Source organism: Argentina silus, assembly GCF_951799395.1.
Source record: "Argentina silus genome assembly, chromosome: 15".
NCBI lineage: Eukaryota > Metazoa > Chordata > Actinopteri > Argentiniformes > Argentinidae > Argentina > Argentina silus.
Window position 1 is genome coordinate 19,157,441 of NC_139669.1, and position 16,815 is coordinate 19,174,255.

A 16,815-nucleotide genomic window follows, 5' to 3' on the forward strand; every position below is an offset into this window, starting at 1 on the left:
GTTGCTAGCTACACTAATAGTGTAACTTGTGTTGGATTCTACGCTTTGCACTTGCACTAACCACTATGTTATTCTCCCGTCAAAAGTCACCAGAATTGCTTGTTTAACAATTCTGTCATTGTCGGAATCTGGACAAATAGTCAAAATGGTTGTGGAGGTGTTCAAATGACTTGTTGGTTACAGGCAGTAAAACAGTGACAATATAACTAGTTTCGTTCTCGTCATTGCACGTAGCATGTAAACATTTTGGATTAATGAAAGCTCTCATTTCAATCAAGTGAAGTACGTTCAATGTGAAATTGCGGAACATTATTGACACGAACTGCGCTCTTTGCTTTGGATGCGCTGTGTCCATGTACTGTAGCCTACTGATGAAATGTGCAGAATCAACTGAGAAACATTATATCGCTATGAGTTAATAATCTGCAATTTCACGGACACACATATTCCATGTCTGACATCATTTTATGATGCGTCCATGAAGACATGATTTCGAATTTCTCAGACCAAACAATAATTTATCCTTTTCCAAACTGAAACAACAACTCATAAGCTACTCTTGCAATCTTTGTAAACATATCCATCATGCTTAATGATGCCTCCTGGTGGTTGTTTTGCCGAGGAGAATGACCTGAAAAAAACTCACGAGTGCTGTCGCAGTACTCCATTGACATCGTCACACCGGTGGCCAAATTCTAAACTTTGGTCTACTGTACATCATCAATTAAGACAAGGTAGTAAGTTCTAGTGGCAGCTATACATGCCCAAGCCATTACACCCCTTCACCATATTTCACAGACATCTTTAAGTATTGGGCAGATCTTTTTTTCTCCAAACTTTCCACTTGAAATCACTCTGGTACATAATAATATTCATCTATATGTAAGACCTTTTTCCGGACCTCTGCAGGCTTGTTAGGTACTTTTTTGCAAACTGTAACCTTACCATCCTTTTTGAGTATAACTAGTGATATGCACCTTGCAGCTCTGTAGTTTGGCTGGTGACGTATTCTGCAGATGCTAGTCTCTGACACATTCACGCCCACCTCCTGGAGAGTGTTCCTGATCTGTGGGACAGTTGTTTTCTTAATTTTGGTGAGCATTCTTTGGTCATCCATTGTAGAATTCTTCCTTGTGTTTGCTGAGCTGACCAGCGCTTTTTTCTTTTTAATTATGTTCCAAACTCTTGATTTTGACATGCCTAAGGTTCTGACTCTGTGTTTCAGATTTGTTCAGCCTAATAATGGCTTCCTTGACTTACATTGACACCTTTTTGGTCCTCATGTTGACAGACACCAATAGCAGACTCCAAAGGCAAACGCAAAGCCTAGAATCAATACTAAACATTGACAGCTCTCTTATGATCTGTCACAAATGATGTGACGGAACACGCCTGACTTACCAGAAACACCTGTCAAGCCAATTGTCCCATTACTTATGGTGCCCTGAAAAAGGGGGACTATGTATAAAAAGTGTGATACTTTTTTAATATAATTTGTACACAAATACCCTCAAATGACAGTTGATAATCTCTAATTTAACCTCATAGTAATTGTTGAATTTCCGATCCAATCTTTTGGAGTATAGAGCCAAACATAAAAAAAATGCTTCACTGTCCCATTACTTATGCAGGGCACTGTATATGAAGAAAAATGTACTTGACCCAATGAGGAAGCACCATACAAACTAGTGATACCAGCGGTCTTTGACTTGAGGGATTTGGTAACAAATGAAAGTGCATGCTCTTAGTGTATTACAGAGGAACTGGGTAGGGTCAGATCTATCTTGGTTTGTCTGGATGGGCAGTTAAAATAGCCTCCAGGTTGGCCTAGAAATTTATGTCAAATAAACAAATACAAAAGATTGTAGACTGGAATGGGAAAGGGAGCATTTAGTCCCCTTTGGCCCTTCTCTCATATGTTGGAATATCCTTTGGATCATCCTTTGCTTTGAAAGATTATACCTCTACAGGTTCAAAGACATTGACTTTCTTTGAAATTGCCTTGATCACCAGTTTTAGTTTTTTATAACTTGAGTCATTGCTCTTGAGGTACAGTATGTCAAGAGTTCACTAGTAAGTGAAATAATCATTTCTGTCGATGTAGTACTTGCCCTTGAATACATTTACTCTCACACATGTTTCACATGGAACCAAAACCACCAAAAGGGAACTGGAACATTTTCAGCCAACACAACTGATGATGTGTGCACATAGCAGTCTGTGTCAGGTGATTTGGAATTGTTTCAAAGCTGCAACTACAATGTGGTTGTGTTAAATGTGCTCTGTGGTTGCGGGAACAGAGGTAACAGTAGTCAAGACACTTTATTCTAACAATGAGATGCAGTAGCTTACTCATCATGGACTCATACAACTGCTTTTCCTGTGTCTGGCTACTCCTCTACCTGCTATTTGGTATGACTTGTTGAATAAAGATGAAATCAAGATTTTTTTATTGTTAATTTTTGAATAATATTTTAGAAAGTAATTTGATATAAAATTGCGTCTGATGTCAACACATGCGATACTAATTTTGTTTCGGAATCCAACTAATGTCAATTCCAAACAGCCAATATTTTGTAGCAGTATTGTTTGTTCACAGCTATTTTCTACTTTCTCCACTGCAGGTGGTGGTTCTGCGGTTACTGTCCGAGGCTTTGTGGGTCAGGATGTGACCCTACCTTGCAGGTATGACACACAAAGGTATGGTAGACTGGCGGTCTGTTGGGGCCGGGGACAAATCCCCAACCGTGGCTGTGGAAATGAGATTATCCGAACAGATGGGGCCAAAGTGACAAGCAGGGCATCTGAGCAGTATCAACTACTGGGTCAGCAGCGTGAAGGGGACATCTCTCTGACCATCAGACAGGCTCAGGAGAGGGATTCAGGGACCTACGGCTGCCGTGTAGACATACCAGGATGGTTTAATGACCATAAACACCACATGGTCTTGACTATCGAGCCAGGTGAGAGGCACATTGTCGTCTCAAGTGATACTCTATACAACAGTATAGTCAGTGCACTACTGCACTCAAGCAGTATACTGCATGCAATGTAGTGTAGTGCACTAAAGTGCAGCCTATAGTATACTGTAGAATAGTCCTAAAGAGTCACCGAAAGAGTTTATTTGTGAGGCCAAACATGAATGGTTTACTTACTGTGCAGGTTCACCAAGCTGTATCATCTACAGAAACTCTAATTTCAGACAGGATTGATGGCCAATGATTTAACTATATTTTCAGCTCCTGACACCACAGTGGCCCCTCAGCCATCCACCTTGGACCAAGAGGTCACAACCACAACTGAAAAAGCAAGCAGTAATAGTAATGTTTCTCTATTATTGCATGAATCTTTCTTGACTTGTCACAAACCCTTTATAAACCATTTACCTGGATTCCAAACTCTCAGAATAAATTAACCAATACGCAAAACATGCAAAACACGCAAACAATAAGCATGTCATTTGACACGTAACAAATTATTGTTGGCTTTGTATACACATACTGTTTTGTCTGTGTTGTTATGGTCCAGATCATGATCTCTTTGATATTGTTGTCTTTAGTGCCTCCTGACCCCCCAACAGTGGAGATCAGAGTAAGCGATGTCTCAGTCGAGGTCCACTGGACTGCTGGGTTTGATGGAAACAGCCCAATTACTGGTTATGATTTTGAGATCAAGAACAGATCTGGTAAAAAAAAATATATATATTTACAGTGACCTGCGTAAGTAAGGGGACAGTGAAGCATTTTGTCTTCTTTCAGCTCTACACTCCAAAAGTTTGGATTTTAAATCAAACAATTACTAAAGTAGAGTAGATTATCAGCTTGGTATTTGTATATATTGCTTTCACCATTCAGAAATTACACCACTTTTTATGCATAGTCCCCCTTCAGGGTACCTAAAAGGATTGACAGGTGTTTCTGGTAAGTTAGGTGTGTTCCATCACATCATTTGTGCAGGCATAAGAGAGCTGTCAATGTCTAGTATTGATCCTAGGCTTCGGATTTGTCTTTGGAGTTTGCTATTGGTGTCATGAGGACCAAAGAGGTGTCATTGAAAGTCAAGGAAGCCATTCATGATTTAAAATCCAAACTTTTGGAGTGTAGAGCCAAAAGAAGGAAAAAATGCTTCACTGTCCCATTACTTATGTAGGGAACACTATATACTTTGGCGTGTGGGTGCCAACAAGAGTTACAGTGCCTTCAGTAAGTATTCACCCCCTGGACTTTTTCCACACTTTGTTTTGCTACAAGCTGTCTCACTAAATACCCCATAGCCCAAAAAACATAAATTAATCGATTTTAAAGTTAGGTTGTAACAAAACAAAATGTGGAAAAAGTCCAAGGGGGTGAATACTTACTGAAGGTACTGTACAATTGCAAATGCTTTACTTGCTGGGTCTTATGAAGAATCTGTGTTAACTCACAATCTGTGTTAACTTAATAATAACAAAAAGTGATGTATGTCTGAAACCCAGCGGAAAACCAAATTTTCTCTGTGACTCTACTCTATTCTCCTAATGAGTGTCAAAGTTCATAATGGAAAATATCATGATGTTTTGATCTCGACTTCTCTACCTCAGTAGTCACTTTGGAAGAGCTTTGTCCTTTACCACCAGTAATCATTCTCTACTCTTGTTCTTTATTAACCTTGACCTCTTGCTACACAGAACCCTGGGAAACAGCACAGAGAAACACACACATAAATCCTGTGTTGACACAAGCCACGGCAACCGAGCTGCAACCGTCTGGCACCTACGACATCCGGATGTTTGCCAGGAATGACGTGGGCGTGAGTAAGGCCAGCAATGTGCTCACCTTCACCACTGATGAAGCAGGTCAGCTCAGCTGCAGCTCTCATGACACCTTGCTCTACATTGATTGCATGTACAGTATCAGTCAAAAGTTTGGACACACCTTGCTAAGAGTGTGCAAAGCTGTCATCAAAGCAAAAGGTGGCTACTTTGAAGAATCTAAAATATAAAACATATTCTGGTTTGTTTAACACTTTTTTGTTTACTACATAATTCCATATGTGTTCCTTCATAGTTTTGATGTCTTCAATATTAATCTACAATGTAGAAAATAATAAAAATAAAGAAAAATCATTGAATGAGAAGGTGTGTCCAAACTTTTGACTGGTACTGTATATGTGATTCTGATTAAAAGCCATGTATGTGGAACAGGGTTTTGAGATTTCAATGCAGACATTGTGTTATCATTGATATGCCAATATCTGTCACCAGCAGCAAAACATAAATATTGTTTGCACACTAAGTACAGACAGTACAATGGCCTACGTCTACTTAATGACCTCTGATATTTCCCATCTAGACCCCTCGGGTCCCCCACAGGATGTGGTGCTTGGGGCCTTAACTTCACACAGCATCAACGTCACATGGAAGGTATTGTGGTGAATCTGACCTCATGACACACCAATAGTTCTCTGTAGAGGAACTTTTCCATTATAGTGTTTTTACGATGTGTGTGCGTGTGTGTGTCTGTATGTGTGTGTGTGTCATCTCGTCCTTTTCCTCAGCCTCCTCAGGTGCACCTTCAGAACGGGGTGATCCGTAGCTATGAACTGAGCTACAGAGAGTATACCACGACCAGGAGGTATGAAGAATGGAGGGTAATAAGCGTGGAAGCGACAGGTGAAAGTGTTCAGAGTTTCATCCTGGATAACCTGAACCAGTCCACCCAGTACACTGTGCTCATTGGTGCCAGAAATAGTGCAGGAACAGGGCCCTATTCACAATTCTATGTCTGCGCCACCCTGAGGGATGGTGAGTAAAGCATCGCTAAGGTGGTGATAAAGGTGGATTTTGTTTACAGTAGATGTATAGGCAGAAGTCTGGATGCAACGACTTACAGTCTCTGCTGTCAACATGGGAGTTTAAAACATATTTGATTATACAGTGTTTGTTTATATCCCTGTTGTTTTTAAACATTGGAGTAAAACAGCTATATTTTGGGATATGATGGGGTAAGATAGTTGGATTACGGTTATGAGAGATATAATACATTTTCTTCAAGAATCCATGTCTATACAGTATAAGCAACATTTACAAATCCAAAAAGACTTCATGAATAGCTTTGATACAGATTGTTTTAAATGGTGACCAATTTATGGCTGCAGTTGAATTCACTTGCCATTGAGTGCTATTGATAATGTTTCTTAAGGATATACAACTTCAACAACCAAGACCATGCCTTATCCAACTGACCCGGAGTCAACATGGGGAAGTGTTACCACCAGCCATGCTCTAGGTGCTAAATTCATTTACACACTGCACGCCAAGCACTGCACGCTTCCACTTAACACAGCCCAAAAAACAACCATTCCTCTTTTCCCTAAAATGTCAGATGCATAAACTGCTGATGCACTTCCTCTAGCAACAGACTTCACAGGGTCTCGGCTAATTCTGTTGTTTCCTCTGCCATACTGTAGGTCAAGGGGAGGTCAGCTTCTCAACAAGTCCTCAAAGTACTGTCTCCATTGAAACTCAGGTAGTGAGTGAGAAACTATGAACAGTACATTCACGCCCAATATAGGAAATAAATGGTGGAAAAATGCTGAAACGGCAAAGGTGCAATGTTGCAAATTTCACTTCTACCTGTTTTTGCTTTTTTAAAGGTATGGTTCACTATTTTTACACTTTTAGATAGAACTCTAATGTTTTTTATTTATTTAGCTACATCACTGCTACCTCAACTCAAGGATATAGTGGAAGCAAATGTGGCAAGTAGCTTGTCACTCTTTCTTATTTTTGTACTTAGTTTGAAATTCACCCAGAAGTTGTGGCTTCACACATATCTACCATGTCTACATTGAACTACTTAGGAGAGTTGGGATACTATAGGCATCCCGAGGATCCCAGTTAGACTTTTCCAGTCAGAACTCTGACTTGCGGAAAAAAACAAAACAAATGTATTGGTTAAAAGGGGCTATGTAATCATCCTAATTTTAACATCCCTGGATATCTACAAAAAACATTTGGGAATAAAAGTCACCACTAAATATTTGTAACCATTATTTTCATGTGGCTTTTGATTGACAATTCATCTCATGAGTCGTCATACCAGTTTGTTCCCCAACCCAGTCTCCAAATTATTACATTCTGGGGGATCGTTTCTGCACACCAAAAAATACGATCTGGGGGATCATATTATTAAGCTATACTGGCAGCTAAATACAGAAGGCAGAACATTGTATAAGGAGGTAGTGGAGGCAGAAACCACCCTCCATGTAATCGAACGTTGCTGGTTCGAATCATGCTGGGGACACGATTTTTGTTGGTGCTAATTGTTGCTTATGCTAATATTTGCTAATGCCTTCCCCTGACAACTTACCCTAACCTTAACCAGTCAAAGTTAATGCCTAATACTGCCTAACCGCCACGCAAGTCTTAATTCACATAACTTTTACGCAACATATTTTACGCCCAAAAAAGGTGGTCAAACGCTGGTACAGTATATAATGGTTTATATATATAATGATATAATACAATCCCCCAGACCGTATTTCCTTGGTCTGCGGAAACGATCCCCCAGAACGTAATAATGTGGAGACTAATGTTGTGTTTTCCTAAATTCAGTGCTTAGCAATTCTTGGGAAGCACTGAACTACAGTGTCTCTTATATGGATTTATTCTGCATTTGTATTTGCTGTTCAATGCTGCTACATTTTTCGTGAGTTACTCTGGCACTAGCTTTGTAAAATTCTTCTTGGCTAATACTTTAGCGAACAGGTCGTTTTTCTAGCTTGCAAAAATACAACCCTGTGCTAGCTCAAACAACAAGATAACTTCAACCACATTGTTTCTTTAACATTGAATTCAGAACAGTCTTGCTGCATTTTACCACATTTTAAATGGCCAGTTTACTAGTCTTGGCTGGATGTAAAATGTAAACAAATAATATTCTTGGTTTATTTGATTGAGTTGTACGTGGTTGTCATTGGTGTATTAAAATCGGGTGATGTTGTGTGGGAATCACAAAAATCACAAAAATCACATCCACGCAACTGTTCAAACTGCTGTCACACTATGGGGTCATACTTTTTCACAATTTCACAGTGTTACTTCAACATCATAGTGTGCAAATACCATATAAAACACCAGAAAATCTGGGTTTAGACTTCATGGCCCCTTTAATCAAATCAAACAGTATTTATGTACTGTAGCACATTTCATACAGATATAATGTGCTTTACTGGAAAAAGTGAATACAGAGAGATAAAATAAAAATACAAAAACACTAAGCAGAGAACATGAGAGGACTGTAGAGACTAATGCATCGTAAATAATAAAAGCTCAAATGTAATAAATAAGAATGTACTGTATGTAACAGCAAAAGTCAGGAGGGGAAAGTCTTGCACAGATCAGTTCTTCCCACTAAGGTAAGTTTTAGAATGTTGAATGAAACAGTACCTGTAAACTATATAGAAAGCCTTTGACAGTCTGCAAAGGGAATCATTCTGGAATTAATTCTGTGGCAAGGCATCCCAAGACAGTCAAAATAGTGAACCATCTCTTCAATGTACGGTTTGCTATTAGTAATTTCTACCATCTTTACCTTAAACACTCTACTAGTAATTTATTCCCTGTTTCATCCCAACTGTTATACTGTAGCATAGTGCTAAGGAGTTTCAGAGCAGCCTACTCCTTGGGATCCTGGTGCCATTGCTGGTGTTGGGGCTCATTGTCGTCATGACGATTATATGGCACCTGAAGCGTGAGTAGGCCTACAGTACACATAGATTCTAATGTTTTTGTTGATCATATGGGTGATATAACTAGTTGATTTCTCAATCTTCTTTTCCCTTTTGTAGGAATGAAAAAGACAAAAGGTATCATGAAAATGTAAGTGTTCAAAATGATGGTTATCAATACAAGCTTCCTATCTGATCCAAGAGAGTGAGGTTAATTTATTGTATGCGCACAGACAAATCGTGCACTGATCAAACACATAAATGTCCCTTTCACACACTAAAAGGTCTCACATCTCTTCCTCAGAAAATGGCAGAACAATGGCTTTATTTTCTTCAAGGAGGGGGACCAACCTCTAGAGCCATAGACCACTGCACAGATAGAGAGAATATACAGGAAGATGATGGAGAAGTAAGCATGGAGTAAATATGCTGTAGGAATTCACTTTTTCACTCGAAATAAAGAATGTGAGACTGACACCAGTGTCTCATCAATTGGGATAAATCAAATGAATAATTTATTATCATTCATGGAAGCCACAGCTCCCAAAGACTCTCTGACGAAAACTTAAACCGTCAGTTGTTATATACTGAAAAATACCTTCTAAAACATGTGCGTGGAGAGGACAGATAACTAATTTGCAGAATTTCCTATCTATCTTATGTTTCTCAAAACATAGCTCCCGACACACAAGGCTCTACTATTTAATAACACATTACACAGCCAGTATTTGTTGTCCATGAGCACTCCCCTCCTATGGGACCTCACTGTGATATATAAGTTCAAACCTTCTGTTACATACATTTTAAAACATAGTTGGTCACAATAAAGTTTAAGAAATAATGAATGGAAGTTCAATAAGAGGTCAAGACAGACATCTAGTCACAGGACCAATTCCTGTGATTCAGATTCTTTCAATGCAAAGTGAAGTAAGGTCGTATTGCAAATAATGCTTTGACAATCATATAATAAAAAGCATTATTATATGACCGATGTTGGATGCCTATTATTGAATCAATGTTGACTTTTGTTGATCTCTTGACTAGATGAAATGTTCTCAGTAATGTGAACTATCGTCATCCCCAATTGTGTTCCATTTTTTCATATTTCATCTTCGTCCTTTTTATTGATAAATTTGTTATGATTGATACATTTTTGATAACCTCTTATAGAAGTAATCTCTAAAGTAATCTTAACATGATGCAATAATTCCCTTAATGAATTAATTCAGCTTATTTTCATTCATGTTAATGTACTGCTAACATGCTTTATGCAGATTAACCGATAGTTTAAACCTTGCTATGTTAGATACTATATATTGAGACATTTCACTTTTTGTACAGAAAACTGCATTTCCTGCTCCTGTGGGTCTCGTTGATTTGATTAATTGTATGCCCGTATAGTGTTCTAACCTGTTAATACAATACCAAGGAAGGTTTTTTAACGGTGTAAAAAGCAGTCTTGGTGCAGGGCACTGGCGAGCGGTGCTGGCTCTATGGGGTGTGTCTGAAATATTTGTGCTATTTTCAAGGCCAGAATTTTTCAGTGCACCTGATGACACTTGACCTGCTCATTACCACTACTCCACCCACCTGAGCGCAGACAAGATAGCGTTTCAGCGCTGTGGTATTTTTATCAGTTACCACTGACACAAATTGCCAAAACGCCGGTGTTTGGACTTGTGTCAGTTTTGTGTTGGCTGAAAATAGAGCCCTTAATACTGAGGTTGCCAGAGGAGTTATGCTGTAAATAGCAAAGCATCAGTTCTACATTCCAGCGACAGTTCCATTTCCATATAACCCTGTATTTGGAGGGTGAAAATCTACTTTGAAAAACAGTCAACACTATCATTGTCATTGTTTTGTTCTCGCTGAAATTACAATCTCCAAAACTTGTTAACCCATAAAATGTTTTTTAACATATTTCAAAACCAATGCTGGGACGTGGACTAAATGCATAGAGATGACAACTATATGACAAAGAAAGAGGAGAAAGTGAAATGTCTATTGGTGAATGGAAATTCTTTGTGTAGTTGAAAAACGTATTGAAATGTTTGAAGAGTAAATGTGTTAAACAGCCATATTTGTTGATATTATTGTAAAACAGTATTCTTCAGTGTAATGAGTCAACTAACAGTATGTACTATGATGCAGCATAAAGAAATCAGAACATAAATTAAAAATGGCATTGCATTTTATTATTGTAATTGTATACTTTTCTACTGTAAGATTTAGACCAACCATTTCGAACAGGTTTTCACAACATCCTGTGATGGTGAGCAATCAAGTTAAGTGTGACAAGAACTATCAAACCAATTAACACACAGGTTGGTATGACATGAAGATGATAATGCTTCAGACTGGATGATATATCAAAGGGTAACACACTACTGAGGGGAAACTCAGTTCTAACAGCTGATGGAAAGCTTAGACCACATGGCTGGACCCAGAATATGTTGCTCTGCTGCCTGCTACACCAAGTAAAAGATTCCTTAAACACAGAACTTGTTACCGTTTTTTATTTTCTTACACTACTGAGCCATTCATGTGTAGAAAAAAGTGGAGAAGTTGTGGGAATAACAATATACTTCATGGATCCAGCCTGTCCCAGTCATAGCCACAAGAGGGTGGTAGAGACACATGGCTGTATTTGCAGATTTGATTCTCGTGCTCAGCCAGCCCTCTATCAAATTCATTCCTCCTGGGGCAGCCATTATATCTGTTGGATTTCCACCCATCTGTCCTGTAAATATCATAATTGGCCTAATTAATGGGCTGGAAGAGGAAATGCGATACCTCTGTGGAGCTAAGGAGCAGCTGTTGCGGAGGGAGTCCCCCACAAATAGGGAAGCGGAGGGGGGGGATACCCAGGCCTCTCTCTTAGACCCCTGTAGGGCCCACATGGTGCAGCAGAGAGGAATGCATGTCCTCACTGCCTGATAAAGCAGGGTTTCCCCTTGACGGTTCTACTTAGGTAGTCCGTAGTACCCGAAGCATCATCAATGGATATAGAAACCATTTGAGGATCTTCTCCGGAAAAGGTTCAAAACAGTTCAGTCTAGAGGGGCCCATCACTCCTAAACACTGTTAGGGGAAACTGCTTTTACAAATCATGCAGAGTAGGTGTAGAGGTTAGATGCATTGACATAAACTAACTGCTGTGGCCCTCTGAGGGTCAAATAATGTGTGTGGTTGCGTCTCCTTAGTCGCTAACCCCCAGTTGTCTGCATACAGTGCCTCTTCATGCTGTGACTGGCTAAACAGACTGCAACCACATCCCCCCCTCTGGCCGGGTGCTTTTTCCCTGTCTCCCCGTGTCCATCCCTCCGCGGACCAGTTTCTCTCTCTGGCTCTACGTCTTGGGCTTGGTCTGTCCTGTCAAAGCTATCCAAACACACCAGGGTGATCCCTATGTCCCGCCGCCATCCCTCCATCCGCTTTTACAGTAACAACATGGGGTAACATTTGACATTCAGTTGCCTCTATATGTGTGTAGTAACATTGGCTTTATATGTTGTAACATAGTCATTATTAAACTGCCTTATTCCTCTTATGTAATAACATAAACAACCGCTGTTTCAGGGTGTGAGGGTATTTTCACATTGGTCCCTTTCAACCAATTTCACTTTTGGGTTCCATTTCGGTTCGCTGTTTTGGGTGGGGAGGAGGCGTGTGTGCGTATGTGTGTGTTTTATTGTGTGCTATTAATGGGGATGGAGTTAGTACAGTAATAAATCAACACAATAGTTTTGGCCACATCAAGGGGACAGTGTTCAGGAAGTGGAAGCACTGTACTGTACAGTACCACTCGCACCAAAGCCTGAGCTCCACAGGGGGGGCTGTTACCTAGGCCTCACTGTCCCAGCGTGAGTACTCATCTCTGGGCCTGAGGAACTGCCAGATGTGTGCCCTTCAGGAGCTCTGTGTGAACTACTGAAGAGCGGAGCAAGATGAGAGCAACAGAAGGAAACTGAAAGAAGAGGGGGGTAAAAGTGTAATAAGTAAGAGGGCTGCTGAGGGAACGGGGTGGGGGACACGGCAGTTGGGGGGGGGGGGGGGGGGGGGCTGAAACACAATTCAAGCCTTTGCACAAGGAAACCCCATAGCATTAAAAAGGAGTCACGTAAATTCAACAAGTGACAACTGTGACATGTGTGCCAACGAACAGCAGAAATACAAGAAGGCAACAAGAAGAGTAACTTAGGTAAGTTACTGGAGACAATTATACATGTGTGTATAATTTGTTTGGGTTTGTTACAATACACCTGAAATATAAGTGACCTTTCACTATGTGAGAAACAAAGGGGAGAGGGGATGTGACTGTGTCAACATATCCAAAGTATAAAGCACCCCCGCCCCCTTTCCAGTCTTAACTGAAGATCTATGTATGGTAACACGGTTCTGTATAATTAAATCATATGAACTTGTGGGTAAGTATGTTGAGTGTGTGTGTGTGTGTGTGTGTGTGTGTGTGTGTGTGTGTGTGATGTGATTAGCCAACCTGAGCAAGATGAAACGCTCTGCACATGATTGAAGGTCAGACATAACAGTTACCATGGAGACATCGCCAAGTCAGACTAAACCGGGTGGAACTTGTTCTCCTCTACTACCCTAAGGGACCTGCACCAAGAAGAGTGTGTGTGCCATGTCTATCCAATGTATATGTGCATGCAAGTGTGCTGGTACATACTTCCACTGATTTACTTAATTTGCACTATATATAGTGAATCACAGAATTGTTTTAGGCCCTTAAATATGCACCCCTCACCAGTGGAATTCGTCCAGAATATGTGTGTGTTTTTTCACTTTCAATCTTGACAGATTGACATGATCACGTGTCCTATTGTCAATCTAGGCTAACGCTCATGGATTATAAGAGCTAATGAAAAAATCACTGAGTGTGTGTGTGTGTGTGTGTGTGTGTGTGTGCTTGCGTGTGTACGTGCATGTGTACGTGCATGTGTCTGTGCATAATAGTGTGTTAGTTGATAATCAGTGATTCTGGGCACAGTTGCGAATTTAAACCTTCTCAAGGCTCTACGTTTCCATAGGAACACATGAGAGTTTTTATTGATGTAGTTTGTCAAAAATATTTTTTTGTTTTGGCAGTCATTGAGGACAGAAATAGAGATACTGAAATGCTGCTTACTTCCTTTTATGCAAACATAATCCTACAATGTTTTTCACACATGCTTCAACATCCTAAACCATATCACAAACCATGCATATCATATGCCACCTCTTATTCACCAAGTATTAAGTCTCACAGCTTTGAAATATGCTGTAAATCTATTTAGAGATTTATTGATATCCCCTCTCCTGCCACTGATTGTTTTTTTTCCACACCTGCCACGGAGGTAGTATTGGTTGGAAGGCCTATAGAGTAGTTGATAGCAGTAGAAGTGCTGATCGGAGAAAGAGGGGGAAAGAGAGGAGGAGGTTTTCCAGACAGGGAGAGGGAGAGAGAATAGTCTTGCAAAGTCAGACGTTTTCTCACAGCAAAACTGTTAAGCTTTATGTATACAGAAGTTACAGAGCAAACAAATACAATAAATATACATTACAATACAATAGTTTATAAGAACACCTCAGTTAAAAGACACAGTACTACCCATGTGTACAATCCTCCCTAAACAAATCCCTCAACAAAAATGTGAAATAACTCAACGGCACCAGAGTCTCCATTTGTAAAGTAACTTGTAGGCCATTCCATGTCCGAGGAGCACAGTAACTAAAAACAATTCTCTAGATACCGGTGGAACATTAAAAAGTATGTTTTGAATATGTGTCTGTTTACTATTAGGTTGCCATGAAAGCAACAATGTCAGGTAACATGGGAGTTTTAAAATAACTTTTTACAGTATGAAAATGAAATCCAATGATAAGCCCTACTTGAAGTCAAAAGCAATTTCAAAGGGGTCTGACCATGCTTTGAGTAGCTTGTGGATCAAAGACTAGAGAAACAGGCTAGAGAGAATAGAGTAATGACATTAGGGAATTAGTGGCTGTTAATAATGGAACCCCCCCCCCCCCTCTCTCTCTCTCTCGTCTGTTATTGTTTTACTCATCTCCTCTTCCATCACCCATCTCCATTCCCCCTTCTCTTTACTCTTCTTTCCTAATTTCCTGTCTCATTCTCTTCTTTCCTTCCGTTTGTCACTCCTTCTCTCTCCCTCTTCTCTCTCTCTCTCTCTCTCTCTTTCTCTCTCTCTCTCTCTCTCTCTCTCTCTCTCTCTCAGAGGATAATGCTATTACACAGCTGCCTCTGTTCTCCATCTCTTCATGTTATCCTCTTGCAGGCTCTGCCTCTGGCCTGCGGCGATGCTTTATGATTTCTTTTTGCAATATTCTCGCCACCTTTTTGGGGAGGGAGAATATTTATTCACAAATAATTCAGTGTATATGTGTGTGTGTGTGTGTGTGTGTGTGTGTGTGTGTGTGTGTGTGTGTGTCTGTGTGTGTGTCTGTGTGTGTGTCTGTGTGTGTGTCTGTGTTTTGGCATACAGGTCCCTGAAAGACAGCCATTTGTTGTTGAACAAACACAACATTTGTATAAAGTCTTATATCACCTCAGGGAAGGATCTGTGGAAGTCTTCCTTGCTCCTAAGCTCCCTACTTGGTTATGTGTTTTCTGAACCAGTGACTAGTGACTACACAACTTAAATGCATCATCCGGCATCTACGAAACTACCAACACTACGTATTTGTGTTTACATATTTGCCACCTGCAAAAGGTGAAACAGTGAATTGGCTGACCCACCACTCAATGTAAAAAAGGTGACATGTGCGGTATGTAGCTCTCTTTGCGCTCAGATCAGTTTGAGTACATTTGTTAACAAAGCAGTACAGGCCATGCATGCTGCTGCAACCACCAACCTCACTACAATTTTGCTGTAAAACTAACCAGAGGGCAGTCATGTAGCTAAACTGTATCTGGTTACTTTTTCTAAAGTTACTTTTTCTAAAACACCTTGTTTTTTGTGTTGTTAAGGGGTGAGTCAGCCAATTCGCTGTTTCCCCATTTGCGTATAGCAAATACATAAAGGTAAATACGTCATAGCTAGTGGTGGAGGGCCAGTATTTACTAGTTTCACCAATCCTAGATCATACAGTACCTGTGATGAAGCGCATCCATGCTTCCCCACCCAAGTAAGTGTAAGCAAGGAAGGTCACATTTGTAAAGGATTTATAAATGCTTTATAATTACTTAATAAACCACTTATAACCAGTTTATTATTCAATTATAAACCATTTACAAACAGTTAGGTTAGGGTTAGGGTGCTTGCCAAAAAGAGAGCTTGCAAACAGGAGCCAGTTATTAATGCTTTATAAATGTACTTATAAATGCTTTGAAAACTAACCCTGACCCACCCCTAAACAACACAGAAAACAAGGTGTTTGGTTTTAGAAAAAGTAACCATAGACACAATCCCAAATGTATTAGTCCTGGTCCAGGGTGAGCAGGAGTTAAATGCCTCGCAGAATAGTTTCAGGCCCTCCCACTGGAGATTGGCAGCAATTGGTATCAAACAGATAGCCTTCAACAGAAACTAGGTCCCAGAGCTTAAGGCAGGATAGCCACATCAAAATACAAAACTAACAGCAACACTGACTTTAAACAAGATTAAAATTGATTTAGACTGGAGAACAGGCATCACCACTCAATCCCAAATGTATTAGTCCTGGTCCAATGTGAGCAGGAGTTAAATGCCTTGCAGAATAGTTTCAGGCCCTCCCAGTGGAGATAGACAGCAATTCCAACAGATAGCTTTCAACAGAAACTAGGAGAACAGGCTTCACCACTCAATCCCAACTGTATTCAGTTAAGTAACTGTATAAATGTAAGTAAATGTAACATAATATTTATTAATAGTGGCATTCACTAAAAAAAGATAATGTTGAGATTATGCAGCTGGCTACATTTAATATTTATTTCTGAATATGATGTTTGTGGAACAAATGAAAATTAAGTACCATAATACTAGAAATATTCATGTAAATCATAGATTTTTGGGAGTTATCTTTACTTAGCCCATTTTTAAAAAAAAATGTTTACAGCGTAGCAGACTTTGAGAAAGCCTTTGTTAAAGTATGTCTAGAATTCATTTA

The 16,815-nt window shown here is 39.8% G+C and overlaps 1 protein-coding gene across 1 annotated transcript; it reads left to right on the top strand.

Annotated features, from left to right (window-relative positions):
- The first annotated feature begins 2,807 nt into the window (after positions 1 to 2,807).
- Positions 2,808 to 10,868, top strand: LOC310815865 (cell adhesion molecule DSCAM-like). Its single transcript, XM_083685809.1, has 11 exons — positions 2,808 to 2,963; positions 3,240 to 3,320; positions 3,560 to 3,685; positions 4,667 to 4,834; positions 5,331 to 5,401; positions 5,536 to 5,782; positions 6,180 to 6,266; positions 6,448 to 6,506; positions 8,630 to 8,732; positions 8,830 to 8,860; positions 9,014 to 10,868. The coding sequence occupies exons 1-11, from the start codon at positions 2,942 to 2,944 to the stop codon at positions 9,072 to 9,074; spliced, it is 1,056 nt and encodes a 351-aa protein (XP_083541935.1). The 5' UTR covers positions 2,808 to 2,941; the 3' UTR covers positions 9,075 to 10,868.
- Positions 10,869 to 16,815: the final 5,947 nt, after the last annotated feature.